The 27667-nt window shown below is 41.6% G+C and overlaps 1 protein-coding gene across 2 annotated transcripts in view; it reads right to left on the bottom strand.

The window, feature by feature from the left end:
* The window catches only part of GAB2 (GRB2 associated binding protein 2), a 181249-nt gene that overhangs the window by 29550 nt on the left and 124032 nt on the right, over positions 1 to 27667 (bottom strand). For both annotated transcript variants that reach the window (XM_044752193.2, XM_070490582.1), the window contains exon 3: positions 2594 to 2837. In XM_044752193.2, the coding sequence (XP_044608128.2) occupies positions 2594 to 2837 (244 nt within the window). The remainder of the gene's footprint in view (positions 1 to 2593; positions 2838 to 27667) is intronic.

The following is a 27667-nucleotide window of genomic DNA, read 5'->3' as shown; positions in this document are numbered from 1 at the left end:
TATATGGTGACTGATCAATAATAATGTACATTGGGGGCCGGCCTCGTGGCCGAGTGGTTAAGGTCACGTGCTGCGCTTTGGCAGCCCAGGGTTTCGCTGGTTCGGATCCTGGGCGTGGACATGGCACTGCTCATCAAGCCACGCTGAGGTGGCGTCCCACATGCCACAACTAGAAGGACCCACAACTAGAATATACAACTATGTACTGGGGGGATTTGGGGAAGAAAAAGCAGAAAAAAAATAATAATGTACAACTGAAATTTCACAATGTTATAAACTACTATGACCTCAATAAAATAAAAAAAAAAATCTCCCTGAGATCCTGCTTATCACCTTCTTGCTCCCACACCCACACAAGTGAAAACAATGACAGAGAAAAGCACAGTTTGGTCAAAGTCCTACAATAAAGCTGCTTCCCCAGCTGCAGATAAGTTCTATCTCCTCCATTATGTTCTCTCTCTACAACACAAATTTGTTCAAATATTTATTATGCACCTACTGTGTGCCCTGGGTCCCATCTTCAAAGAGCAGTAATATAGTAACATAAAAACCGATACTATGAGGCAGAAAGTTCCAAGTGCTGTGAGAGACAGAATCAAAAACTGCCATGAGAATTCAGAGTAGAAATGAACTCCAGCTAGGAAGATAAAGAGAGGTTTTACAGAGAGTGTAGAGAGCGGGCCCTAACTGCTAGTTCAAGCAGAGACATTTATATATTTGTTCTGTTGCTTTAGCGGCATCACGGGAGTGAAGGTGGTGGCGGTTGTTAATATTATATAAGACCTTCTACTTAAAGTGTGATGTGCAGACAATCTGCACTGGCATTACTTGTAGTTTAGCATGAAGGCAGGCTCTCAGGACCCACACAGGCCTACGGAATCAGAACCAGCATTTCAACAAGACCTTCAGGTATTTCATATGCACATGAAAGTTTGAGAGGCACCAATATAACAGATTTTGTCTTTCACTAGAACTATGATTGTAAGGCCTCCCATTCTCTACCCCCAGGCAATCATACATGTCGTAGAAGGGGATGGGGCACAGGAACACTGGCGATGTGTATGGACTGTCTACTGCTGGGTCCTTTATGTATGTTTTGTCATTTTATGTTCACTAGTAAGCCTCTGAATTAATCATTCCCATTGTGCATATAGGGACAGTGAAGGTCAGGAAGGTTAAATAAGTGGCCCCAAGGTCAAAAAGAAGTGGCAGAACCTGAGTTTGAACCCATATCTGACTGACTCCAAAGCCTATAAGATGATTTCATTAATCCACAGTGTCTCTGGTCTGTGCTTCAGGAGAATCAGGTGCTATTTACAGCTCTGCCACTAACTTGTGATCTTGGCTAATCCATTCTACCTTTTCAGAACTCAGCTCTTCATCTATAAGTTGGTGAAGGCTGAACTAGTGAAAGTTCACACAAATGAATCATGCTGCTTCAGGAAAATTGGTATCTGAGGCAGCCTTAAGATGAGTGTCGGGAGCCTCTGCTGTGTGATGGTAAATAACTCAGAAATCAGAACCACAGTAGCATAGTGTCGAGAAATGAGTACAGGACCAGAAATGAGAAGATCTGGGTTCTAGTCCTACCTCCGTCATGTATTAGTTGTGAGTCTCAGTTTCTTCATCTATGAAATGGAGCTAAATGATCTACACTGGCTATCTCTCAGTGTGTTCGGCTGGTTCAAGAGAGATTATACATGAAAATATTCTATGATGTAATATATTAACACAGCCAATTCTCTAATAGCCTTAATTTTCATAACGCAAGTTAGACACTTCTAAATTAATTAATTAAGGAATATGATTTGTAATCTGCCAGCCCTGGTAGCAATTGGGAACCAGCTCTGGCAGGGCCAATGAGCTCTGTGCTTTTGTTTATCCCAACAATGAGAATAAAAGGCAATAAAAATATGTACAGGCTTTGTACCTGTGAGAGAGCTGGTGGTGTTAGAACGACAAAGACTATTACTCTAAAGCAGCGAATCCTAGCTCTAGAACTTTCTGTGACGATAAAAATGTGTGCTTTCTGTATTATCCAGCATGGTAGCCACTAGCCATGTATAGCTATTGAGCACTTGAAATGTGGCTAGTGCAATGGAGGAACTTAATTTTAAATTTTATTTAATTTTAATTCACGTCTAAATAGCCACATGTGGCTAGTGGCTACCATATGGAACAGTGTAGCTCTAGAACAAAAGTGAAATATGGATTTGCTCAATAATATTAAGGTTTTATAGTTATACTCTTAAGGCCAACAAGTAAATTGACTCTTTTTTTTCCATTCTGAAACTCTAGCCCTCAATGCCTTTTTTTCCTCAAATTAAACAAAAAAATTTTTATAGCACGATTTTTGATATTGGGAGGTCTCTGTGGAATCCAATTATCACTGTATAGCAACACAGATGATACCAGTAAAATGTAAAGTTTATCTAAGCAAAAAATGGTGTTTTTTCCTATAAATATGTATTTGCTCACATGAAAAGAGGTAATATTTTACTCCCTTGTCTTTAAAATTAAAACACAGAGACTGAAAAGTAGCAGGCCCTGTGAGTGGTCACTCAAGCAGCTATTGCCCATGGCAGTCTCCTACCTTGCATTTTCTGCTCTCCGGCTTATGCACTGGTGCAAGTAGAGATACTCCTGAGGTGCACTGGTGGACAAGGTGGGCTGCATGTGGTTCGACACAGGGGGTTCAAATGTGAACAAGGTTGGCTGGCTGGAGTGCGATGGGGCTGAGGATTTTCGTTCTCGGAGAAGGTGCTGATTGGAGCTGCTGAGCTCAGCTGGAGAAGAGCGGGGGCCGTGACTGGCTGAGGAAATGTTTCTCAGGGAGTCTGTGAAAAGGAGAAAGAGCTCTGTGAATGAAAAAGGAAGGAAAGGAGTCCTTGTCCCTAAGTGGCTGTCAGAGGAAGAAGAAATATTAAGAGCAGAGGCAGTGATCCAGCAGCAGCATTCTTTCCCTCTCTGCCCCCAACCCCCAGCAAGGAGGGCTGTGGCCTCCTGGCTCTGTACCTCTGTACTGCTCCTGGAGTCACCTGGAGGCCACTCTCTATCACAGCCTGGGCAGGTACTGCCCAGTATCTGCCCCGACTTCCAGGAGGTGTGGCTACCTGTGGCCCAGGAGTGCAACTCTGGCCCTCAGGTAAGGCCAGTCACTGGTGCAGTGAGTACCACTGCCTTCCTTCTTTTTGCGGGCTCCTGCTATCATCACCTCCCTCAAAGCGAAGGCTGGCTTTGTTAAATGAAGCTTTGCTTCCCGGAGACTCACTCATTGAGGCCCTGGGCTGTGCCTTACTGTATTAATGATAAAAGCACAAATGTATGTGGAGCTGTCCCTTAAGACTGGTCCCAGCTCCTTCTGTCTGCCCTTTCAAGTCCTCTGAGGACAGCGATGTTCCTCACTGCCCAACTCTTGTACCCACCACTCTCTATTGGCCTTTTTTCTCTTAACTCTTATCTTAAAGTCTCGTCTGTTGTGTCAGAAAGGAAGCGAGGTATTAAAGACAGATAATAGCTTAGAGTGCTACACCCGAAGCCGAGGGCATTATTCATTTGGCTGGCTCTCTAAGCTGAGTCCAAATTCCTTAGCATAACATACAAGGCCTTTCACAGTCTGACCTATTTCCTGCTTTTCTCCTCCCATACCAAGGCATATGGAAGCTTCATCAGTCCCTGAACACACCAGCTCCTTTTATAATTCTTTGTTTTGGCTTACTCTGTTCCTTCTGCCTGGCTTTCTCTTCTACTCTTCTGGCGCTCGTATGCAGACTTTAAGACCATACACGGATATCGTATTCTCTCTGAAACCTTCCTGCACTCGGTCTTCTGGGTGCCAACAGCACTTGGCCCATGCTTCGTTATATCCACTGTCACTCTGCTTCTCTGCCTCGCCCATGGGTTTCTAAGAACAGTGACTGATGTTGTTACCTCTACATTCCCAGCGTTTACCTAATAAAGACCAGGTACATAGAAAGTTCTTAATCTGTGTTTGCAGAATAAACAAAAACAATAATTCAGCATACAGTAATTCTAAGAGTGAAATTTTTTGTTCAAAAGTAATAAAGGTTTAAAGATGTAATTTCTGGTGATGTGATAACTAGTGGGGGATAATGTTTTAGTGGTGGTGATGGTTGCCTTCTATGGTTATTCAAATCATTTCAGAGGGGACATAGTTCTGTTTCCACTCCCTGTTATCTGACCTATTTCAAGCTGTACCCTTCTCATGGCCCTAGGCAGGACCACCAGCTCTACAGCATTAATTACTCTCCAGTCTTTCTGATGCTAGGCAGGACAACTTCTGCCAGTGTACAACAGAGAAAGGCCAGAAGCCTCTGGGGAAAAACAATTCCATTGACAGCTGTATTGACCTCCAAAATGAATTCCCATTATAGATCTTGTAGTGAACTGAACGTTTGTTAACAAAATCAATGGCTTCATTACTCCATTAGATTTGCAAGATGAACTCTCTAATGGCAGAGGAGAGAGGGTTTAAGCTGGGGACAGAGCAGCCATGGCGCCAGGGAATGAAGACAAGCTGCTACCTGAGAAGACACAGGGAAAGTGCAAAGAGAAAGCCTCTGGTGCAATTCTGCATTTTCCGTGGTCCTCCTGGATGCCTCTTGCTCTGCCCAGCCCTTCAATGGGACATTCTTCAGGGTTCTGCCCCAGACTCTGCTGTGGCTTCACGCTCACTCTGGGGACTCTCCTGGGTCTACTCTCACAGCTTCAGTTACGACCTACATGACGACATCTCTCAAATCTTAATCTCTAGCTCAGTTCTCTCGCTTGGGCTCCCTGTTGTATATCCCTCCGTCTTCTGGGCATCTCCATTCAGATGTCCCAAAAGCAGGTCAAGCTCAACAATCTAAATTGAACCCCTCATCCTCCTCCTGTGTTCTGTCTCAGTGAAGTACAGCAACATCACCGTCCAACCAGTTCTCCAAGCCTAGGCATTATCTGTGACTCTTTCCTGTTTCTTGACAACCACATCATGTTATGTCACTGCCCTGCTTAAAATTCTTCAATGGATCCCTGTTATCCTCAGGATGACTTACAAAGCTCTCTCTTTTTAAAACCATTTTCCTGTTCACTTCTTAAACCTTGTTTCTCACCACCACTGCCTTTTGTTTTGAACAGAACTTCAGGAAAATACCAACCTCTGTCTCATCACTCCACATATCAGGCTGTAAACTCTGAGGGCAGAGATTCTGTCTCTTTTGTAACAGTTTTATACCCAGCATCAAGCCCCGTGTGCAACGCAACTCCATAAATATGTGTTGATTAAATAAAGTACACAGCATAAGTCGTCATACTCCTTCATTATTATTCACTGACTCCTCATTGCCTTCAGAATTAAGTCCAGGTTCCCCAGTCTGACAAGAAAGCCCATTTTGTCACAACCTCCTTATCCTGCCTTGTCACCCAAAACATCTTTCACAGCCCCTATGTTGAATGCTTGGGCTGTGCGTCTGTATAAAAGAGGAATGATTTGTCCTCACCTCTGGAGCCCTCTGCCTCCAGCTCAGGCTGCGGAATCAAAGCTGTGACCCAGACAGCCTACCTGAAGAGCTGGAGAAATCATTTCACCTCTCTGAGTCTCAGTTTCCTTATTTACAAACTGATATAGGGTGGTTATAAGGATGAAATGCATAAAGGGTCTAGAAAACTCTGCATGTTGTAGGTACTCAAAATATGTTCTAGTCACTTCTGTACTCCCAGTGCCTAGAACAGTCCCAGCACGTAGCGGGTATTCAATACATGTTTGTTGAATGAATAAAAGAATTTTCCCTAGCTCAAAAATCCAAATAAGCTTGTTTCTTGTGGTCAAAATCAGAGAGGTTTTCAAAGTCTCTTAATAAAAGGAAGTAAGGGTTAGGATGACTTGGGCCCACAGACACTTGGAATTTCATTCTACCAACATAAAGCTATGTCTATAAAACCAGTGAGCTCTATTATGGTCTGCAGACCCAGAGAAGTTCTTTCAAAGCTGTTTTGGCAGTAAACCTTGCCAAAATCCCACTTTTGCTTGCAACTTTAAAAGATTTCTACTTGAATTTATATGATTATTCCTTGGTGCCTATATTGGGTGGAATAGTGTCCCTCCAAAACTCATACCTACCTAGAACCTCCAAATGTGACCTTATTTGAAAATAGGGTCTTTGCAGATGTAATTAAATCAAAATGAGTTAAGATGAGGTTATGGTGGATTAGGGTGGGCCCTAATCTAATGACTGGTGTTCTCATAAGAAGAGAAAACAGAGACAGACATACAGGGAGACCACTATGTGATAACAGACATAGAGACTGGATAAAGAAAATGTGATATATCTATACAATGGAATATTATTCAGCCACATAAATGAAGTACTAATACATGCTACAACATGGATGAATCTTCGAAACACCATGCTAAGTGAAATAAGCCAATGATAAAAGACTACAGGTTGAATGATTTTATTTATGTGAAATGTCTAGAATAGGCAAATCCATAAAGACAGAAAGTAGACCGGTGGTTGCCTGGGGGCCTGGGATGGGGGAGTGGGAATGGAACATGACTGCTAATGAGGTTTGTGTTTCTTTTTTAAGTGATGGAAATTTTTTAAGATTAGATTGTGGTGATGGTTGCACAACCCTGTGAAATACTAAAACCACTCAACTGTATACTGTAAATGGGTGAATTTCATAGCATGGGAAATATATACCAGTAAATTTATAAACACACACACAATTTGACAGTTCCTCAAAAAGAGTTACCATATGATACAGCAATTCCACTTGTAGGCACATACCCAGGAGAAATAAAAACATATGTCCATACAAAAACTTGTACATGAATGTTCACAGCAGTATTATTCATAAAAGCCAAAAGTAGAAACAACCCAAATGACTGTAAACTGATCAATAAATAAACAAAATGCAGCATATCCATACAACGGAATATTATTCAGCAGTAAAAAGAATAAAGTATGGATACATATTACAACATGTAGGAACCTTGAAACATTGTGCTAAGTGAAAAGAAGATAGATTCCATTTATATGAAATGTCTAGAATTGGTAAATATACAGAGACTGAAAGTGGATTTGTGGTTGCTTAGGGCTAGGGTGAGGATGGGGAATGGGAAGTGCCTGCTAATGGGTATGAGGTTTCTTTTTGAGGTGATAAAAATGTTCCAAAATTAGATTGTGGTGATGGTTGCACAACCCTGCAAATATACTAAAAAAACACTGACTTGTACACTTCAAATGAGTGATATATGGTATGTGAATTAAACACACACACATGCATAAGCCCTTTGTAACATAGGAAGTGTTAAGTATATGCAAGAGATTAACAGTAGTCTAACTAAATACATCTGACCTTTAGTTTTTCTTTATTTCCTCTCTGAGGAGAAAACTGGACACTCAGTAAAATACCAAGTCCTTACTAGAGTATGCTGAGTAAGAGACACTCTCCCTTTCCTACTCTCAGTTCCTTACACCTCCTCCAACCCCACTGTTCAGGTCTTCAACCCATAATCACAGCAAGGCAGTGGGAAGTTCAGCAACACAAAATAGCAAGAACTCATGGTTTGGGGTCAAAAGATCCAAGCAGGCTGAAATTCCATCTCACAGTGAGTGGACTTCATGCATGTGCCAAGAGCCAGGAGACTGGGGATCCATTTCCAGCTCTGCCATTAACTAGCTGTGAGATCATGGACAGGTCTCTCTCTGAACTTTAGTCCCATACCTATCAAACTGGGAGGATAATCCCTGGCCTGCCTATCTGTCTCATGAGACTGTGACAAAAGGTGAATGAGACAAGGGTGTGAAAACAAATCTGCACATTCCCATAAAACGTTAATAGGAATTTTTTTTATTGCCTGGGTACCTCTTGAGGAAAGGAAAGAATGGTAAAGATAAAGGGAAATATTAAACAATGTGTGTCTGGGCTGTTTTTGGTACGTGGCTGTAAGGCTGTTGTAATGATGTGTCTTGGGTCATTAGGAAGGTCAGTTATACAGCAAGAAGAAAATGGACGTTTCCAGACTCCTGGCCTGGGCTGCTATCTCCAAGTCTAGACTAAAGATAATGCCAGAAAATGCCTGAGTCAATTTGTTTTCTTTTAAACAGGGTTTTATTTTTTCCTCTTCGTCCTGGATTCTTTTTAGGGCCCTACAAAATCACTCCCCTTCCTTTCCACAATCACCCCTGGGAAGCCTGCCCAGCATACAAACACTCCTTCCACCTTCTTGCAAAACTCTAGAACAGGAAAGCTCTGAAGGATTTCAGTGGAGGAGCTGAGCTGAGCCCAGCCCAGCCCAGCCCAGCCCAGCCCAGCCCAGCCCAGCCCAGCTCAGCCCAGCCCAGCCTAGCCTAGCCTAGCCCAGCCCAGCCCAGCCCAGCCCAGCCCAGCCCAGCCATCAACTGGCTAGTGATAACAGGAGCAGGAAAGGGGCGGTTGGCGGGAGTTTCTGGAAAAGATGACTGGCCAAATAATGACTGGTTCCCTTATCTCAATGCCCTTTTAATCTTTATCCTTTCCCCCCAAAATCCCCACCCCAAGCTTCAGCGGGTCTCAGAACCCATAAAGTGGTAGACTGAAGCCCATGCTGGAGCCCAAAATGGATTCAAAGCCTGGCTCTGCTAACTCCTAGCTCTGTGGCCTCGGACAGTTACGCGAACCTCTCTGATGCTCACCTGTTCAGTAGGGTGAATACATACTTTGTAGGGTTGCTGTCAGGATTGGAAATCATTTATATAAAGCATTTAGCATAGTGCTCCACCATTCTTATTGCTCCTTCCTGGAGTACACAGGAACTGACTGAGACCTTGAAATTAGCCAAGGGGTATGGAGTTGCTCTCCAAGCTATAATGGACGCTTGGAAGGTAATTGTTATCACTGTTATAGTTACAACTATACCCTGCACAAATGTTATATGCAGAATGAATGAGAACAAAAAGGACAATATTGACTATAATCATCACAGCTGCTACTTACTAAGCACCTACTATGTGTCTCTAGTCTACCCTGTGAAGTAGATATTATTACCTCCATTTTGTTTTTGGGTTTTTTTTGACGAAGAAATTAAAGTTCAGAGGAGCTAACAATGACCTCTGGGGTCACTTAGCTAGAAAGTGGCAGAGCCTAGAACTGAAACAGATCTCACTGTCTTCAAAGCCAATTATGTCACCCATGTAGAGAAGTGTTCCCACAAGATCCTTATGAGGTGAATGGTATTAGCTTTATGGGAGAATAACGGTCTAGGCCCAGGTCTGCTGCAAATTGGCTGAGGGACCTTGGGCATGCCATTTCACCTTCCTGGGCCTCGTTTTCCCTATTTATAAAAGGAAGAACTTGGATTAATCAGGGATACACATCAAAGTCATCTTTGGGAAACTTAAGAGAGTTGCACCACGTAAGACCTAAGGAGTCATATTTACCCAGAGATTTAGATTAAGATCCGCTGGTTTGGTTTTTAACAATTTCTGATTCTTAATTCTGGGGCAGAGGAATTAGGGTTGGCTGAAAAATCAAAGGCAAAGCAAGCTCCAAAAGCCAAATGAAAGAACAAATTCTTTCCAAAATCTCTCTTTGTATCATCAAAACTATAAATTAGAAACCATCCATGTTCTCACTGGCCCTTCATATCATCAGTCTATGGCCCACCCCAAAGGAACAGTGTGTGACAGAAAGAGCCCTGACGTGGGTTCAGAAATGTGGGAGTCTTACCAAAGGGTCTTGGGCAAAACTTTTGATCTCTCTGTACTTCATTTCCTATGCTGTCAAATGCCAAAGAGAACATCCACCTTACAGGGTTCTTTTGAGGATTTGATGTGATGAAAAATGGCTAAATAGTAATTATTAAATACTCAATCAATGGTTGTTGGCTTGACACTAGTTCATTTCATCATTTATTCCTGAAGTCCTGCTAACATTCTAAGGTTTCTAATGGGGAGAAGATGATTGATGAAAGAATTTTGAAAACAGAAAATGGTATAGGATTCTACAGGGTGAGTGGTCCCCATAGAAAGCTAACTGAAAAACAAGGGTCAGATGTGTGGAGGATTCTAAAAACAAAAGCATGCTGACAGGTGCTGAGGGCAAGTCTGTATCAACAGCTCTCTGCCATTTTAACTTACAATCACAGGCCTGAAATTATTTAAGAAGAAATAATCCTCAAAACCTTTGGGCACACATCATAATTAGAGGAGTTATTCAAAAATTTAAGGCCAAACACAAAATGGCTTTATTCTATACAATAACTCACATAATATAGCAATTGGAAGGGGCCCCTAAGTCCAATCTCTCCTTTATCACTGTCACCCTCCCCACATGCCCAAATCTCTCATTTAGAGTTGGAGAAACTGTGGCCGAGAAAGGTAAGACTACTTGTCCAAGGCCACACAGTGGGTCAGATGTGAATCCTGGAATTAGAATTCAGATCTCCTAGTCCAGGGGTCCTTCTACCGTACCAAAAAAAAAAATGGATGTATCAATGTGAATGAAGATATATTCTCTATAACGTGAGAGTGTGTGTGCGGCGGGGCAATCAAGTCAAGAGATCTGATCATCAGGACACTGGCTGGCGGAACTGTTCGTTTGTTATGCGTTTATAATGTTACTCACATTTACATGGTAAGTAAACATTTGCTGGATCAAACTACTAAAGACTAGTGTAAATAATTCCCCAAGTTCAAAAATATAAGCCTCCTAGTGTTTATAAAAACTATAAAGCAGAGGAAGAAAAAAGAGGAGCCAGAGCCAGGCAGTAACGTGAGACCCCGTGAGACCTTTCAGGGACTACGCCTCCCCACCCCGCTGCCGAGGAAGGATCTGAGAAAGAACACCATCTCAGAGCTCTGAGAGCTGAGTCAGAACATCCTGACCTTAACCCATATGATCTCTCAGAAATCGATTCTGTGAAGGGCACAGGGGAAACAGAGCGAGTGGCTGTCGCAGTCCCTGGTCACACATCCTTACATAACCTTCTTTGCCCTGGGGCATCACATTTTAGAGATGGGAAACTAAGGCCCAGAGCAAATACCATGGCTTCCTTCCCTAAGCTTCTAGTTAGAATTAATCACACCTTCCTCTAAACCTTTTATAGTACTTCATTTTGCTGTTTATTTGATGTTGGAAATAGACAAATCTTGTCATACAAAACTAGACTGTGAGCTGTCAGAAGTCAGGATCTAGACCATCTCTGTTTCTCTGATGGTGTTTAGCACAATGCTCTGTGCCTAGCAAACATCCGGATTAGAACAAGAACGTGTTCAATAAACACACCATGGCAGTAAGTTTTGTGAGAATCTTTCCTCCTTGGGTCAGAAGAATGAAAGAATAGCTCCAGGATCCAAACGTAAAGTGTTCTTTAGGGCGGAAGGAACTGTTATCACTTACTGAGTTTTCTGGGTTGTGCGTGTTTCTGTTTCTAGACAGCCCTTCTATATTTAGCCACGCATTGTCCTGTTCATTTTAGAGAGATCAGGTTACAAGCTTTGTTCTCACCTTACCTGCTGTACTTACAGCACATCTCAGTCATGCAGACCTTATTCCTGCTCCTTTGGGTGGGGCTTGGGTGGGCTGGGTGGTCCCCTTCAAAGAGTTAATTCATATTTGGAATTAAGCACTTTTTTTTTCTTTGCCGTAACACTGGTTTATAACATTATATAAATTTCAGGCGTACATCGTAATATATTTCGAATTCTGTATAGATGACATATGTGGAACGAAGCACTCTTGCCATTTACTTAGGGTCATGAGCACTGACTGTGGGCACTGTGCTGAGAGCTGCAGGCTTGTCAAAAAGCATGGATCTTGTCCTTGCTCTATGAGCTTATACTGCAGCTGGAGAGAGCAAATTTATATTCAGGGCAGCACATCTCCCTTCCCCCAAGGAACTTTGGGAATCCATTAGTATTCCCATAGGAATCAATCCATCTAGTGGGCACCATAAACTCACATGTCAATGATGCATTTGATCTTTGTGACCTTTCCACGAAAATATCGAAAATGTGTCACTGTAATTTTAAGCTAATGAACTTAAAAGAGGTAAGCTTCTCCCTCCTTTTACAGTGACTTTCACTAAGAGACAACTAGCAATCATGAGCGAAACATGAGTGTCAGACATTACAATGGTGGGAACTTATCAAGAATCATGAGCAGTGGCAATAATCGCAAGAACAATACCTGAAACTGCTCTATCTGGACAGCAAGGCAGGGATTCTAAGAGCTGCAGCTTGCCTAGAGAATTATGAGATCTGCAGCGTAATCTGAAGCAGAACTTTGGCTTCAGGAGAGGCAGCGTGGTACAGGGAAAGGAACATGGACTTTTGTAATCTGAATCTCAGCTTACTAGCTATGGAACCTAGGGATGGTATCTGAATCTAAGAGACCTAATTTGTAAATCAGCTACCTGTAGGGTGGTCCTAGGGAGTAAAGAAATGCCATAGTTCCTGCACAGGAGTGTGCTGCAAAGGGACGTTCTCCCAGCACTCCACTGTGGGAGGTAACCTGGTGTGGGAGATCGTAAACTTGGCGTTCACAGACCTTCAGGGTTTGATCAGAGCCCAAACTGGTCCCAGAGGGTGCAAATGGCCTCAACTGGCCTTTGTGTGGTGAAGGGTAGCTTCCCCACTCATCTTTCAGTTTTGTGTCTTTGCTGCCTCAGCAACTCTAGGTTTTTTCCACTCCAAAAGGGAGCACTGTCTTTTTAACACCACTAGGAGGGCCAACACACTAAGACCATACGCACAGATATCTGAGCAGGTGCACCAAGGCATATTATTACACTAGTACAGGGAGTGACAAACTATAGACCACAAGTCAAATCTGGTCCACTGCCTGTTTTTATAAATAAAGTTTTATTGGAACACAGCTAAACCTATTCATTTACATATTGTTTATGGCTGCTTATAGGCTACAACGGCAAATCTGAGTACTTGTGATAGAGAATATTTGAGTGGTACAGGCTGAAATATTTACCATCTGGCCCTTTACAGAGAAAGTTTGCCAAGCCTTGGACTAAAAGTTTTCATTCTTGTTTGTATAATCATGTCCTCTTTCAATATATTAGCATCTAATTTAAATTTATCACTAAGGAGACAGAAGTAAGCTAAAACCAAGACCAATGAATCCCAAACTTATGCTCTGAAATAATCAAGAAGAGGAACCACAAGAAAAGCTAGTTTGGAGAGCTCATTAGTATTATTATAAGAAATCACATTCATTTTCATTTTAGCACATCTTGGGCACAAACAACATGCTAGTTGCTGGTCCGCACACAGACTCAAAAGCTTCGAGAGAATAACATGATAAACTTGTATTGATAGGCTTAGAAAAAAGCACCAGATTGTTCTTTTTGATCATAAACCACTTATTCTTCTTCCATATCACAGATGCAGAGGTCTGGAAATGACCACGGGATCATTTAGTTCAATATTTTATTTTACTGATAAGAAATCTAAGGTCCAGATAAACCAAGTGATTTTCTTACCAGTGACTGAGTGGCAGACCTGGGCAAGGATGTCAGTCTCTTGTTTCTCAGTTCAGTGTTTTTCTAGTAATGCATCTTATTGGAAGAACCATAAACATTATAAGCTCTGAGTATACTTTTGTACTTCTGAGGAAAATGAAAAGAGCTTCCATTTAATGATCTAACATGGTTTCCTGAAGTTCTCTAAAAAGTCCAAAATTACAACTGAAAAGGTCAGCAGTGTTATTGACATATTCTTTGAAAAAACAGTAACACTTTCATATGTGTAATACAGTAGCTTCTACTTTGCTTTGGTGCCAATTAATACAAAAAAGAGGGAGGGGGTTATGACAGAGATTGGACTGACTCTGCAGAGGATCAATTTGGTGAGAACTAACAAAGGAACAATATCGAATGTTCTATTTCACGACATGATATCATTCTACATTTACTGGGTCTTCTTTAATTTCTCCTAGCAATGTTCTCTCATTTTCTGTAAAGAGGTCTTGCACGATTTTTGTTAAATTGACTCGTAAGTATTTTACTTTTTATGCTATTGTAAAAGGAATTTTTAAAAAATTTATTCTCCAATCGTAGGCTGCTCTCAACAACTCTGACATTTATAAAATCCCTGAAAAGTTGGCAGGACAATGATCTTTGCCAATTCATTTAACATATGAAGAAACTAAGACTCAGACAAATAAAATGACTTACTCAATGTTATAGAATCTTAGGAAATGCCTAAGCTAGGATTCAAACCCGAGTCTTCTTCCCATCAAGTTGAGCACTCATTCTATTATGTAGCTCTATGTGAGGGTAGACGAGAAGCATATACTTACACATTACAAGTGCTACACAAATATCCAGTGGAATTAGAAGAAGAAAACTATTTTAATATGACTAATAAAGAAACCAACGCCAGAGAGGCCTTTCCTGATCACCTGACCTAACCGGCTTTCTAGTCACTCCTTACCATGTGACTTTGTCTTCTTTTCTTCAAAGCACTTAATGCTACCATTTGAACATTTGGTTTTTGATCTGTCTCTTCCCACTTGACTATAAGCCCCTTTAAGAGTGTGAACCTCACATGTTCTGTTCATCATTGATGCTTCAGTGTGGTGGCCATAAAAATACGCCTCTTAGATCTCTGATCTGATGTGGGTAGCAAAATTGACTGACAACCCCAGCTGCTGGCCCCTCTGCATCCTCAACTCTCCATGGCCTGTTCTCATCCAGCGACAAAGAACGGCAGGAGCACTAACACAGGCCTGTTCCTGTGAGACACAGGACTCCTTTAATGGGAGACCTTGGCTCGAGAACTTCCACTGACCAAACTGTCTTAGAACTGCATTGTGTCCAATCCTCCTTCCTGTCTTCTCTCCCTCACAGGTGTCAGATCTGCATCCCACCGAAGGCTTCCTCCCCTTCTCTGGCTCCCTCCCATTACCTCTCACAGGTGTTTCACCCAATAAGCCTCTTGCACATCTAAACTCATCTTGACAGCTGCTTCTCAGAGAACCTGAACTAACACACCCAGTGTCTAAAACAGTGAAAAAATGGTTGGCCCAGGTTCATACTGCAAGTAAAACTACAGACCCAGAATCAGAACCCAGGTCTCTGGTCCCTCACCTAAAGCCTTTTCTACTCAGATCACCAATCATGTGAGAAGCACATCCTTGGTGCCTTTGTCCAGAGGGCCACTCCTCTGATGAATTTAAGGGGAAAATGTATCCACCAATAGCCAAGCCCCACAGCTGACCCCTCAGCTCTGTTTATAATTATGTGGACTCTAGTGGGGATGAAAACATCTTTTCTAGATTCAGAGAAAACTGAAGCTATGGTTTAGGTGAATGGAGAAAAGCTGGTTTAGGGTGAAATTAAAAGCAGCAAGAACTCTGTGTAATGCCCTCTTAAAGGAATGTAGGGAGAGCAGCTATGCTGGCAAAGCCAGAGAAAGTCATCACAAAAGAGCAGAGACAGCAGTGAATTTTCCCCAGGTCTTTGTGCATGCACTGAAGACCCTCTACAGGTACTGTGACAGCTTGAGGGAAGGACTACATCTGGAATTTCAGAGGATGGCTTAACAGTTAAGAGCACGGATTCTGGAGCCTGACTGCCTGAAGCCCAGCTCCTTTACTTACTAGTTGTATGAACTAGGGAAAGTTTCTGAACTTCCCTGTGCCTCAGTTTCCTCATCTGTAAAATGGAAATAATAATAGGTACCTAGCTCACAGGATTATATGAGTTAAGCTTGTGAAATACTTATAACACTGCCTCGTACATAGTAAGCTTTATGTAAATATTAGCTATTATTAGTAGTAATGGTACATTTAAAGAGACACCTTCATTTTTGAGCGCCTCAACTTAAGTATAATGCATCTTGAATCAGGAAGGTCAGCAAAATGTATTTGATAAACATATTAATCATAAAGAGTAAAAATGTTTTTGAGTTTGGGCAAAACAGAAATAGGATTATTTGGGATGTCTCAGTTTTGGGGAGATAAGAATAGCATGGTACACATACTCAAAGGGCTGTTGTGAAGACCATAGAGAAGGCAGCGACAATTTCTCAGCCATACATTCAGCAGATATTTAGTGTGCGCTTATCATATACCAAACGCTTTGTTATATGCTTTAAGTGGGTTCTTATTTAATCTTCTTAATAATCTTGTGAAGAATGTCTCGTTTCTATTTTACTGATGCAGAAATTGAGGCTCAGAAAAGTAAATTAACTTACCCAAGACCATATTAAGATTGAACTCATCAATATTGTGGTTTCACATATTTATATGATTCCAAGACCTATGCTCCTTGTACTAAATTAGCCTTCTAAACCAGAATATGTATAAAAGCACTTTATAAACCACATGGTCTTAGACAAATGCAAGATGGTATCATCATCAACATCATCTGGAACACTAGCTGAAAGTCAAGAAACCTGGGTTTCAGTTCTACCTTACAGTTAGCTGTATAATCTCAAGCAAATTAGTTCCCTTCTCTTGACCTCCGGATACTCTGTCATTTGAGGAGTTTGGAACTAAACATTCTCTAAAGGCCCTTCAAGATCTCATATTCTAGAATTTTCCCATTCTATGAAATCTATTCCCTTCTCTGTCTCGGCCGAGTGTTTTGGCTAATATGATTCACCAGCCATGAAGAATTTTGTTCACTGACCTCATATCCAAAAGGGGTGAGGAGGTAGGGAATAAGAAGAAACAATAAACAAATGATAGATAATGTAAAATAAAGTGTAGGTCATTGGCACACCCTGTCTCTTCAGCCTAGTTAGTACATCATTCCATTTTGAGTTTTTCTTTCTTTCTTTTTTTTTTCATTGTACTTTATACCATTGTTTCAACATACCGAATTCTAGACCTTATGTCCTGGGGAAGAAGGTCAGAAAGTCAATATACAGAATTTTAGAACTTAAGTCCTGGGAATAAGATTAGAAAGGTTTTTTTGTTTGTTTTTTGGGTTTTTTTTGTGAGGAAGATTGGCCCTGAGCTAACATCTTTTGCAAATCTTCTTCTTTATACTTGAGGAAGATTGTCCCTGAGCTAACATTTATGCCAATCTTCCTCTATTTTGTATGTGGGTTGCAACCACCACATGGCTTGACAAGTGGTATGTTGCTCTGTGCCCAGGATCCTAATCCATGATCCCTGGGTCACTGCAGCAGAGCGTGTGAAATTAACCACTATGCCACTGGGCCAGCTGCGAAGGTTAGAAAGTTTTTGAAGCTTTTTTCCCCCCTCCTCAACAGTGAATTTCTCAAAACAACAATACCTGGAAACAAGTTGGAGTTTTTTTAACTGTAATTTTGTATAGCCATATAACCATTTACAAAGTTATAACCAAATATTGTAACTAAATCATTCATTTGAACATTCCCTAGGCAGCTACGTGTCTCTACTAATGTGGTGATAGAAAGATAAGAGAGTCCTATTCTCACCCTCAAGTCTCTCATATAACTCCTCCCCCATTCTCAAACTCTGTGCTCTAGCCTCAACGAACAGTTTCCAGTTCCCTAAGCCTCTGGGAACTTGATTAGCAGCCCATGAAGAAAGCAAGAGACACCTGAATTTTGAGGTGATGGATGTGTTCATTAACCTGATTGTGGTATCAATTCACAATGTATGCACATATCAAGTCATCATGATGTACCCTTTAAATATATACAGTTTTGTCAATTATACCTTGATAAAGCTAGGGAAGAAAATCTGGTATATAGTTCCATTTATGTAAAAAAAAAAAAAAAAAGGGAACCTGAACTAACTGAGAAAATCCTGTATTGACCAGTTTTATCCTAAGATGATTAAAACTTCAATTTCTATCACTGGCCAGATGGGGACTTGATATTGAAGTTAAATTCAGAATTAAAAAAAAATTTTCTTTCCAAACTTGAGGTTAAAGGTTTTTTATCTGCTAGATATATCTTGGCACAAAGCCAGGCATGGTTTAGTTAAAAGCAGGTAAATCTTAAAATTGCAACAAAAAGAATGAAATACCTAGGCATAAACTTAACCAAAGAGGTGAAAGACCTGTACACTGAAAACTATAAAACATTGTTGAAAGACATAGAAGAAGACACAGAAATAGAAAGTTATTCCATGCTCTTGGGTTAGAAGAATTAACATAGCTAAAACGTCCATACTCCTTAAAGCAATCTACAGATTCAATGCAATCCCTATCAAAGTTCCAATAACAATTTTCACAGAAATAGAACAAAGAATCCTAAAATTTATATGGAACAACAAAAGACCTTGAGTAGCTAAAGGAATCCTGAGAAAAAAAGAACAAAGCTGGAGGCATCACAATTCTTGATTTCAAAATATACTACAAAGTTATAGTAACCAAAACAGCAAGGTACTGGCACAAAAACAGACACACAGACCAATGGAACAGAATCAAGAGCCCAGAAATAAAATCATACATCTTTGGACAGCTAATCTTCAACAAAGGAGTCAAGAACATACAATGGAGAAAGGAAAGTCTTTTCAATAAATGGTGTTGGGAAAACTGGACAGCCACATGCAAAAGAATGAAAGTAGACTATCATCTTACACCATACACAAAAGTTAACTCAAAATGCATTAAAGCCTTGAATTTAAATGAAATTTATACAAGAAAACATAGGCAGTAAGCTCTTCAATATTGGTCTTACCAGCATATTTCCAAGGACTGTGTCTGACTGGCCAAGGGAAACAATAGAAAAAAATAAACAAATGGGACTACATCAAACTAAAAAGCTTCTGCACAGCAAAGAAAATCATCAACAAAACTAAAAGACAGCCTAACAACTGGGAGAATATATTTGCAAACTATGTATCTGATAAGGGTTATTATCCAACATATATAAAGAACTCATACATCTCAACAACAAAAAAACTAACAACCCAATTTGGAAATGGGCAAAAGATCTAAACAGACATTTCTCCAAAGGAGATACACAGATGGCCAACAAGCACATGAAAAGATGTTCAGCATCACTAATTATCAGGGAAATGCAAATCAAAACTACAAAGAGATATCAACTCATGTCAGAATGACTATAATTAACAAGACAGGAAATAACAAGTGTTGGAGAAGATGTGGAGAAAAGGGAAGTCTCATACATTGCTGTTGGGAGTACAAACTGGTGTAGTCACTATGGAAAACAGTATAGAGTGTCCTCAAAAAATTAACAATAGAACTATCATATGATCCAGCTATTCCACTGCTGGGTATTTATCCAAGTAACATGAATACACAAATGTGTAAAGATATATGCACCCCTATGTTCACTGTGGCATTATTCACAGTAGCGAAGACTTGGAAGCAACCTAGCTGCCCATCAAGGGATGAATGGATAAAGAAGATGTGGTATATATATACAATGGAATACTACTCAGCCATAAAAAAGGATGAAATCCAGCCATTTGTGACAACATGGATAGACCTTGAAGGTATTATGCTAAGCGAAATAAGCCAGAGGGAGAAAGTCAAATACCATATGATCTCACTCATAAATAGAAGATAAAAACAACAACAAACAACACATAGAGACAGAGATTGGATTGGTGGTTACCAGAGGGGAAAAGGGGTGGGAGGAGGGCGAAAGGGTGACTAGGCACATGTGTAGGATGATGGATTGGAATTAGTCTCTGGGCAGTGAACATGATGTAATCTACACAGAAAGTGAAATATAATGATGTACACCCAAAATTAAAAAAAAAAATCAGGTAAATCTTTGTGAAAACTGAGGGGCCTAGGACCTAGAACTAGACACAGAGGAGGCAGGCAGTCACTAAGGGGAGTTGCAAGGGTAGTTCAGTGGAGAGAATGTACACTGGAGAACACGACAGGGCTGTGAGTTCACTGAGAGCGAGTCATGCCTTACGCTCTTCTCTGGGACTCGTCCCTGGGACAAGACCTGGCAAAAACAGGTACTGTGTGTGCTGAATGAGTGAACACAGAAACAGAAACTGGGCATCACTTAGAAATGTGGGCAGTAGAGGCCACAAGGAGGAGGAAACATGTTTGGGGAAAGCAGAAGCAGATTTTCTTCAGAAATTCAGGCAGACAGACCACGAGCAACCCAGGAGTCTGCCACTGGGCAGTGGGGCTCCAGCCACTGGCTTAAGGGTTTCGGTAAGACTGTGGTCTCTGAGAGGGGTAACTAAAAGCAGGAAAGGGTCCAGTCCTTGGTGGAATTTAAGACTACAAGCAGGTTGACAGGGAAATGACTCAAGAAAAAGAAAAGCAGGCAAAATCCCAAGGCGGACCCTAGCTAGCACACAAGATTAGGGCCAGAATTGAGCAAAAGGGACAAAGGATCCCAGAGCACCGACTTTATCCCGGGGTGCAGGGTGAGCCTGAGCTTGAAGGTAGAGTTCAGAGGCTCTGGCCATGAGTACAGAAGCGGAGGCTGGGGACCAGGTGATCCTGACAGCAGCAAACCTCTCGATCACTGCTGCCCAGACTTTCCCATTTTATGGATGAGTTAAAAAACACTGTCTCTTTGTTTATTAGTGCACTTTTAAAAACTGACACATGGGGCTGCTACTTTCTTGTTATGTCAAATATGGAAAAACTGTTGTTTACTATGACTGTCACTTCACACACACACACGGACACTTTAATAAACGTGCACACCCATACAGAGAGAATCTCTGAATAAAGGGAAATTTTAAAATCTGACTACATTTAGCTTTATGAAAACTGACTACATCTTCCTGATATTTTTCATTTTTGTCGTGGACTGAGGAAAATTTTCACAGCTCAGCACTGGTCTGTGGGTCCCTGTTTTGAAATATCTTTCACAGATCAGTATTTTCACACTGTGTTGCAGGCTTCCCAGGCCGCCACGGGAGAGAAGGAGGGCAGGCCATTTGGGTCCGTCCAGCTCCAGTTTATAGCACTTGACTCTCTCCCCTATAACAATCAAGGCAGCTCCCTCTCACCTGTTTCATATATTGTGCTCCATGTAAGATTTGGTTAAGAAGCAATGCAAAAAAAAAAAAAAGTTTGAAAATCACTGTTTTGGTCCCCAAACTCCTAGTTTACTATTGAAGGAACTGAGATCCACACAATGAATCAGCAATAAAGCTGAAATTAAAAACAAGGACCTTGACTCCCAATTCAGATCTGAGCGAGAAATGACCATACCTACTGACTTTGGAGAGTTCAGAACCCTATGCAGAGCGATACCTAACTGGATGTTTAATCGTAACCAAGATCTTCAGAGGTCCGAGGTGACTTACCTCTCAATACAAAGTCCTAATTCTACCTCTGGTCAAAAATTAGAGTCAGACTGGGCTTTGGAATCTGGTCTGGGACCAATTCAACAATGATTTATTACCCTCCTTCACTAGAGATAATTGGAAGCACCCAAGGAACAGAAAAGGAGGTGCATCTCAGGAGGTGTTTGGGGGCTATCCAAGCCTTCTGGTGTAGAGGAGCTAGGATGAGATGCTCTCATCTCTAAGAGTCTGTGGGTTTTGGCAGGGGACACTAGGCTTAATCTATGCTGGCTGGGGTGGCGGGCTGGGTGGTGAGCGAGAATGTCTGGTATAAAAAGGGAAGCAGGAAGAAGGATCAAAGCTTGGAAGGAAGAGAAGAGGGTCGGGTTTCCCCCTGTCTCCTTTTCCTCCTCCAGAGGGTCTACACTTCCCTGCAGGTCAGGGCCGCAGCCCGTTCCAGGACAATGCAGAAGTGTCTGTGGGGATTTGATGGAGTTCATGTCCCAACTCAAAGCCTACTCTTGGGGTGACCAGACCCAGCTGTAGACAAAAAACAACAAACAAACAAAAGATTGAGGAGGAAGGCCTGATATTTCAGGGTTATTTAGAATAACATTTTTTTTTTAAAAGGCATGAGGACTTCAGATCTGGCTGGAAACTGGTCTGGATGTTTATTTTCCTCATTGTCTCAGTGGAAAAAAAGGGTGGGTGATTCAGACAGCAGCCTCCGCCTCTGGGCTGGGGCCCGGGTCAGTCTCCACTCTGTTCTTTGCTCCTCAAGGGACCCATCTCAGCCTGGGGAGAAGCTGCATATTACCTCCCACATTTGCTCTAAGCTTCCAGCAAGGGTCCCCCAGAGGAGTTGAGAGATCTGAGCTCAGTTAAAAAAAAAAAAACCAAAAAGCAAAAGGTGGGGGAGGGAACAAGGGAGGAAAAGGTCTTCCCAGGGATGAGAAGAGAGAAAGGGTGAGGTCTCTGAGAAAGGCCTCTTTCCTCCCCACCCTTCTCCACTCCCGGCTTCTCCCCTGGCTCTCCCACTCACTGCGTCAGTGGGGAAGGACCAAGGTCACCAGAGGGCATCTGAGTGGACTGCCTGGCTCCACCGCGGCCCTCCCTGTGGTCAGAATTCCAGCTGGAATAAGGGATCCTGACCTTTAAGGCACCAATCATTCTCTCTGGAGAGGAAGGAGCTGTTTGAAGACCCCTGATAACATTCCTCCACTGGAGGTTGAAGATTTCCCCCAAAAGCATTCCTATGGGTATAATTTGATCCCACAGGGGACCCAGGACTTAAAATAATTTTGCTGTTGAGTTACTCGAGAAACTTAAGGGCTGCTAGAAGTTTAAATATTTAGAAAATATTCAAAGGGTGGGGAGAGCAGTCTCACCCAAAATTTTAATAGAGAAATGGTGGGGAAGCAATAAAGAACAGTTCGTTGTAACTCTGGGAATTCTTCATTCCATACACTTAGACATGAGACTACTATGAAATTCCTGTCAGGGAGTACGAGAAGAAGGGAAAAGCTAAAATAATAGACAGGATATGGAGGAGGCTCTGGCCTTATTTCAAATTCTTCAAGAGTTTCAAAGGGGGCTCTGGTGGCCTAAACTCCCTGAGCTCTAGTTCACAGTAATTTGTTGGCTACTCTGAGTTGGATTACGTTACTTTGCTAACTGAGCCCTCAGAGGTTAATATTAATGTATAGACAGCACTTTACTTTCTAAATGGTCAGTTCTGAGGGATTTATAAACTTCTTGCTTCTCCTCCTTGCCGGGTATTTTGTGACTTACAAGCAGCCACGGTAAACAAGTCTGTGAAAAGGGGTTAGGACAAGTGAGAAGGGGTCAGCACACAGCCCTAGGATGGAGTTAAAAGCCACAGATTCTAGACCTGGCAACACTGCTTTCTGGCCCTGTTACGTAATGCCTTTAAACCTTAGCTTCCTTACTTGTGCAATAGAAATACTGCTAGCAGCTCTGCCTATCGTATTTTGTTTGTTTCCTTATACTCAAAGGAGACTGCATTAAGTGTTTTGTAAAGACTGTAAGGTTATCTAAAATCATCAGATACTTAAGTCATATCCTGTTCATCTTGACTTACTGATATAAAAACCATTATCACTGCAACCACTACATGGAAGACAGTGAAACAAGCAGCTGCTTTTCACATTGTGTACCTATACATGTTCCTAGCTTCCTCCCAACAACTCTGGGAGGGAGCATCATCCCCACTTCACAGATGATAAGACCTCAAAGAGATAAAGTTACTTATTCAACATCATAGAGCAAATAAATAGCAGGGCTGGGACTCAAGTACAGCCAGCCTGCCTTTCAGAGTCCACGTGAGAGCGGCTGGGCAGGCCCTGGAATAGCTACTGAATAAATGAAGGAGGGAGGGGATAAAAGGGAAGGAGAAGTCCTCAGCTTTGAGGATTCAAAAGGGTGAGGGCTTTCCTACCAGTGATGACTCCTGAGTCTATGAATAATTCATCAAAGCTCTGTGCTGAGAGTTGGTTCTTTTTGTGTGTGGTACATCTGGTCAGGGACAGCTACCCACGACTGGGCCACAAATGTGAGGACTTGGATCCACCTGCTCGTAAAGCCAGCTCAGAGCAGCTTTCTGCTCCCTTACTCTGGGGGCTTAAGGCTATTTTGATTCCCAGAGGAAGGTGGAGTTCTTATTTCACTTGGGCACATGCACACACACACACACACAGCAAACAAAAACCAAATTACAGACAGGTGATATGAAATCTTCTTGATATTCATTCTTGGAACTGCTTTTCCTTCTTGAGCACCATCCCTGGTTTCCTTTTGGAAAGATTTCTCTATCAGGAGGTTTTTCCCTTTACCCTTATGTCGATATTTAGACTCAGTTTCACTCCTGGTCTGGTCTTGATCCTAGACAGTTTTATCCCAGACATTTTTGGCTGGAATATGTGAGGAATTGGAGGGTGGCAGTAGAAAGAAGAAGCTGGGGGTGGAGAGAAGGATGGAAAAAAAAAAAGACTCCATCTGCCATGAAATCTCTTCCAGCTGAAAGTGAAAAACAGAAGTTTTTTTGTGCGTCCCACCACAACTCTTAAAAAAAAAAAAAGAAAATAAACAAAGAAATACGGAGTATCTGCTTGAGGGAGGCTCCCTATAGGAAGAAATTTCTATAGGACCAAGCAGCAAGCAGGGATACTGCATTGCACAGCTCCAGGAGATACCTCCACATATAACACAAGTGAATAATCCGTTGGGAAATATGAAACTTGAGGTGCTGCCAGCTAAGGTCTGTCTTGATGAATTCATAGAGAAGCAGAAGCATCGGGAGAGAAGAGAATTTTATTCCTATTCATCAAAGGAAACTAAGACTTCAACCAAGTGACTTGTCGCATAATCTCAGAGTTGTGATTTGAACTCAGGCATCCTCGCTCCGAGCCTACAGACTCACCAGTGGAGCCTGATAACTGGATTAAAGCCCTAGAAGTTAGTAAACTGGGAAGACTCCAGCCTGAGGATTTGAGCAATATGGGTTGGTGAAGTGAGGAAACCTGAGCCAGCTGTGCGACCCTGGGGAAAGAGTCAGGGAGTGCTTCCAGTCCAACACCTACTGTCCAAACTGGCAAAAATAGCTAGGTTTGATGCTGACAGACGTTAATACTTCAGAGGATCAGGGACAAAGAGAAAGCATATTATAATGTGAAGTGAGAATCAGGTTAGACAAGAATCCTGGCTCTGCAATTTTCTAGCTGTGTGACCTTGGGTCAAAATCTTAACTACCTCAAAAGATTACCATGAGGTTTTAGAAGGAACTTACATAAAGTTCCTACTTTTTGTAGAGTAGACGCTCAAAAAATAGCTGTTATTATTTCTTTTTGTGGCAAGTGAGGGTTAGGTACCAGTACATAGAGCTCCTTACATAAGTAAGGCAGGTGCTGACACTAATACCCAGGTGACTGGATTGTGCTCACAGGCCCCAGCAAAGGAGACCAGTGTTGCACTGAGGAGGGGTTCCAGGGTCAGATGAGAGTTGGACAGCTTGTCTGAACCCAGTCAAGGCAGGGGTGTAGACTGAGAAGAGCTTTAGTCCCGGAGTGCTAGGCAAAGAAGAAAAAGCACTCCGTTTCACTATTTGAAAAAAAACTGAAGCACAGTTGATAAAGTGATTAAATGAAACAAGGTACTTAAGCTAAGTAGGTAGTCAAATGTTAACTTCCTTCCTGCTTTTCCTCAGACTCTGACTCTCTGCTAAAAAAAAAAACAACAACAACACTGACTTGGGTGATTAAGCTCTAATTCCTTACCTGAGGGTTTTATAAATATAATCCACTTTTAAGAAAGCCTCTAAATTAAAACACAACCCCACTAGGAGGCTGCGTCTTTTAACATACCAGATTCTCTTATGAGAGAGAAGAAAAGCCTGCTGTCTTCATCAGCAAGATCTCACAAAGATTCCTAAACCTCTATCACAGACAACTAATATCCTTGCTCTAGTAGTTAAATCACTAGACACCTAAAAAAAATAATCCCCTTACAAAAAGAAGTTAAAGGTTTAAGGGAATATATCCTTCAATAGACAAAGCTGCTGAAAAAATACTGACTGGATTATCCGTCACCTCCTTACTGCCTCCGCTCCTCTCCTTCCCTCCCTCAGCTGGTGGTGCCTGGGCTGGTTTCTCCACCCCTGGTGGTGCCTGTTACAGCACTCCCCTGTGACTGTCTGCTTACACGTTTGTCCCCTCTACTAGACTATGATGTCTGAGCACTGAAACCCTCTCGTTCATTTTCGTAGCCTCCGTGGTTATGACAGGGACTGGCACAGAATATGTGCTCAATAAAGGTTTGCTGAATGAGTGAGTGAATGAACAATGTGTTAATGAACAAACGAATCTTCCTTCCAAAGAAAGCAAGCAGAGAATGTGGTTCTACATATTCGTATTTGAATTAGACTTAAATCCTATCTAGTAAGAGGAAACGTTCAGATAATAACTATTTTTTAAATATGTGATTAAGAAAAAAGATATTTGCACCAAGAGGAATTTTTGCTACATCTCAAGGGTATGTTTTTCTTGGTAGGAACACCTCTAATCCCACAAGAAAATAATTCAATTAAATGCAATTTGACTTCTGGTTACTTTTATCCCTAACCCTATCTATTTCCTAAAAAGCTGAGGTAGTCACTGGACCTATTTCTTTATTTTTTTTTTAAGATTTTATTTTTCCTTTTTCTCCCCAAAGCCCTCCCCCCCCCCGTACATAGTTGTGTATTTTTAGTTGTGGGTCCTTCTAGTTGTGGCATGTGGGATGCTGCCTCAACATGGCCTGAGGAGTGGTGCCACGTCTGGGCCCAGGATCCGAACTGGCGAAACCCTGGGCTGCCGCAGCGGAGCATGGGAACTTAACCACTGGGCAATGGGGCCGGCCCCTGTTTCTTTTTGCAATGAGTATTTTATTCCTTCACTAGGAATAAAATAAAGGTAAAAACAAAAACAAAATTCAAGAGGCCTACAAATGACAAAGATTTGGGGAAAATTAGAAATTCCACACAGGAAGCAAAGATGACACCAAAGAAATTAAGAGTAAAATGGGGGCTCATAATCCTTCTTCAAGGAAGATAAAAATGACAGAATTCCTAGCGCAGGACATCTAGTCTAGCTATGACTGGCTACACAATTGCAGGGCGTGGCACGAAGTGAAAATGTGGGGCCCCTGGTTCAAAAATTAAGAACTTTGACGCAAATAAATGGAAAGATATCCCATGTTCATGGATTGGAAGAATTAATACTGTTAAAATGTCCTTGCTACTTAAAGCCATCTACAGATTGAATGCACTCTTTGTCAAGATTCCAATGGTATTGTTTACAGAAATAGAAAAAGAAATCCTAAAATTCATATGGAGCCACAAAAGATCTCAAATAGCCAAAGCAATCCTGAGAAAGAACAACAAAGTTGGAGGCATCACACTTCCTGATTTCAAACTACATTACAAAGCAATAGTAATCAAATCAGCATGGTACTGGCATAAAAAGAGATATATAGATCAATGGAATAGAATCAAGGGCCCAGAAATAAACCCATGCATATACAGTCAACTAATATTTGACAAGGGAGCCAAGAATACTCAATGCAGAAAAGACAGTCTCTTCAACAAAGGGTGCTGGGAAAACTGGACAGCCACATGGACAAGAATGAAATTAGATCCCTATCTTACACCACTCACAAAAAATAACTCAAAATATATTATAAAGACTTAAATGTAAGACCTGAAATCATAAAACACCTAAAAGAAAACATAGGGAAAAGGCTCCTTGACAGTGGTCTTGGCAATGATTTTTTGGGTATGACACCAAAAACACAAGCAACAAAAGCAAAAATGAACAAGTAGGGCTATATCAAACTAAAAAGCTTCTGACAGAAAAAGTAGCCATCAACAAGCTGAAAAGGGAACCTATGGAAGGGGAAAAAATATTTGCAAACCATATATTTGATAGGGATTAAT

This window comes from Equus asinus, chromosome 20, assembly GCF_041296235.1.
Source record: "Equus asinus isolate D_3611 breed Donkey chromosome 20, EquAss-T2T_v2, whole genome shotgun sequence".
NCBI classification, from domain to species: domain Eukaryota; kingdom Metazoa; phylum Chordata; class Mammalia; order Perissodactyla; family Equidae; genus Equus; species Equus asinus.
Note: the sequence above shows the minus strand (reverse complement) of the source record. Positions and strands in the feature narration are given on the sequence as shown.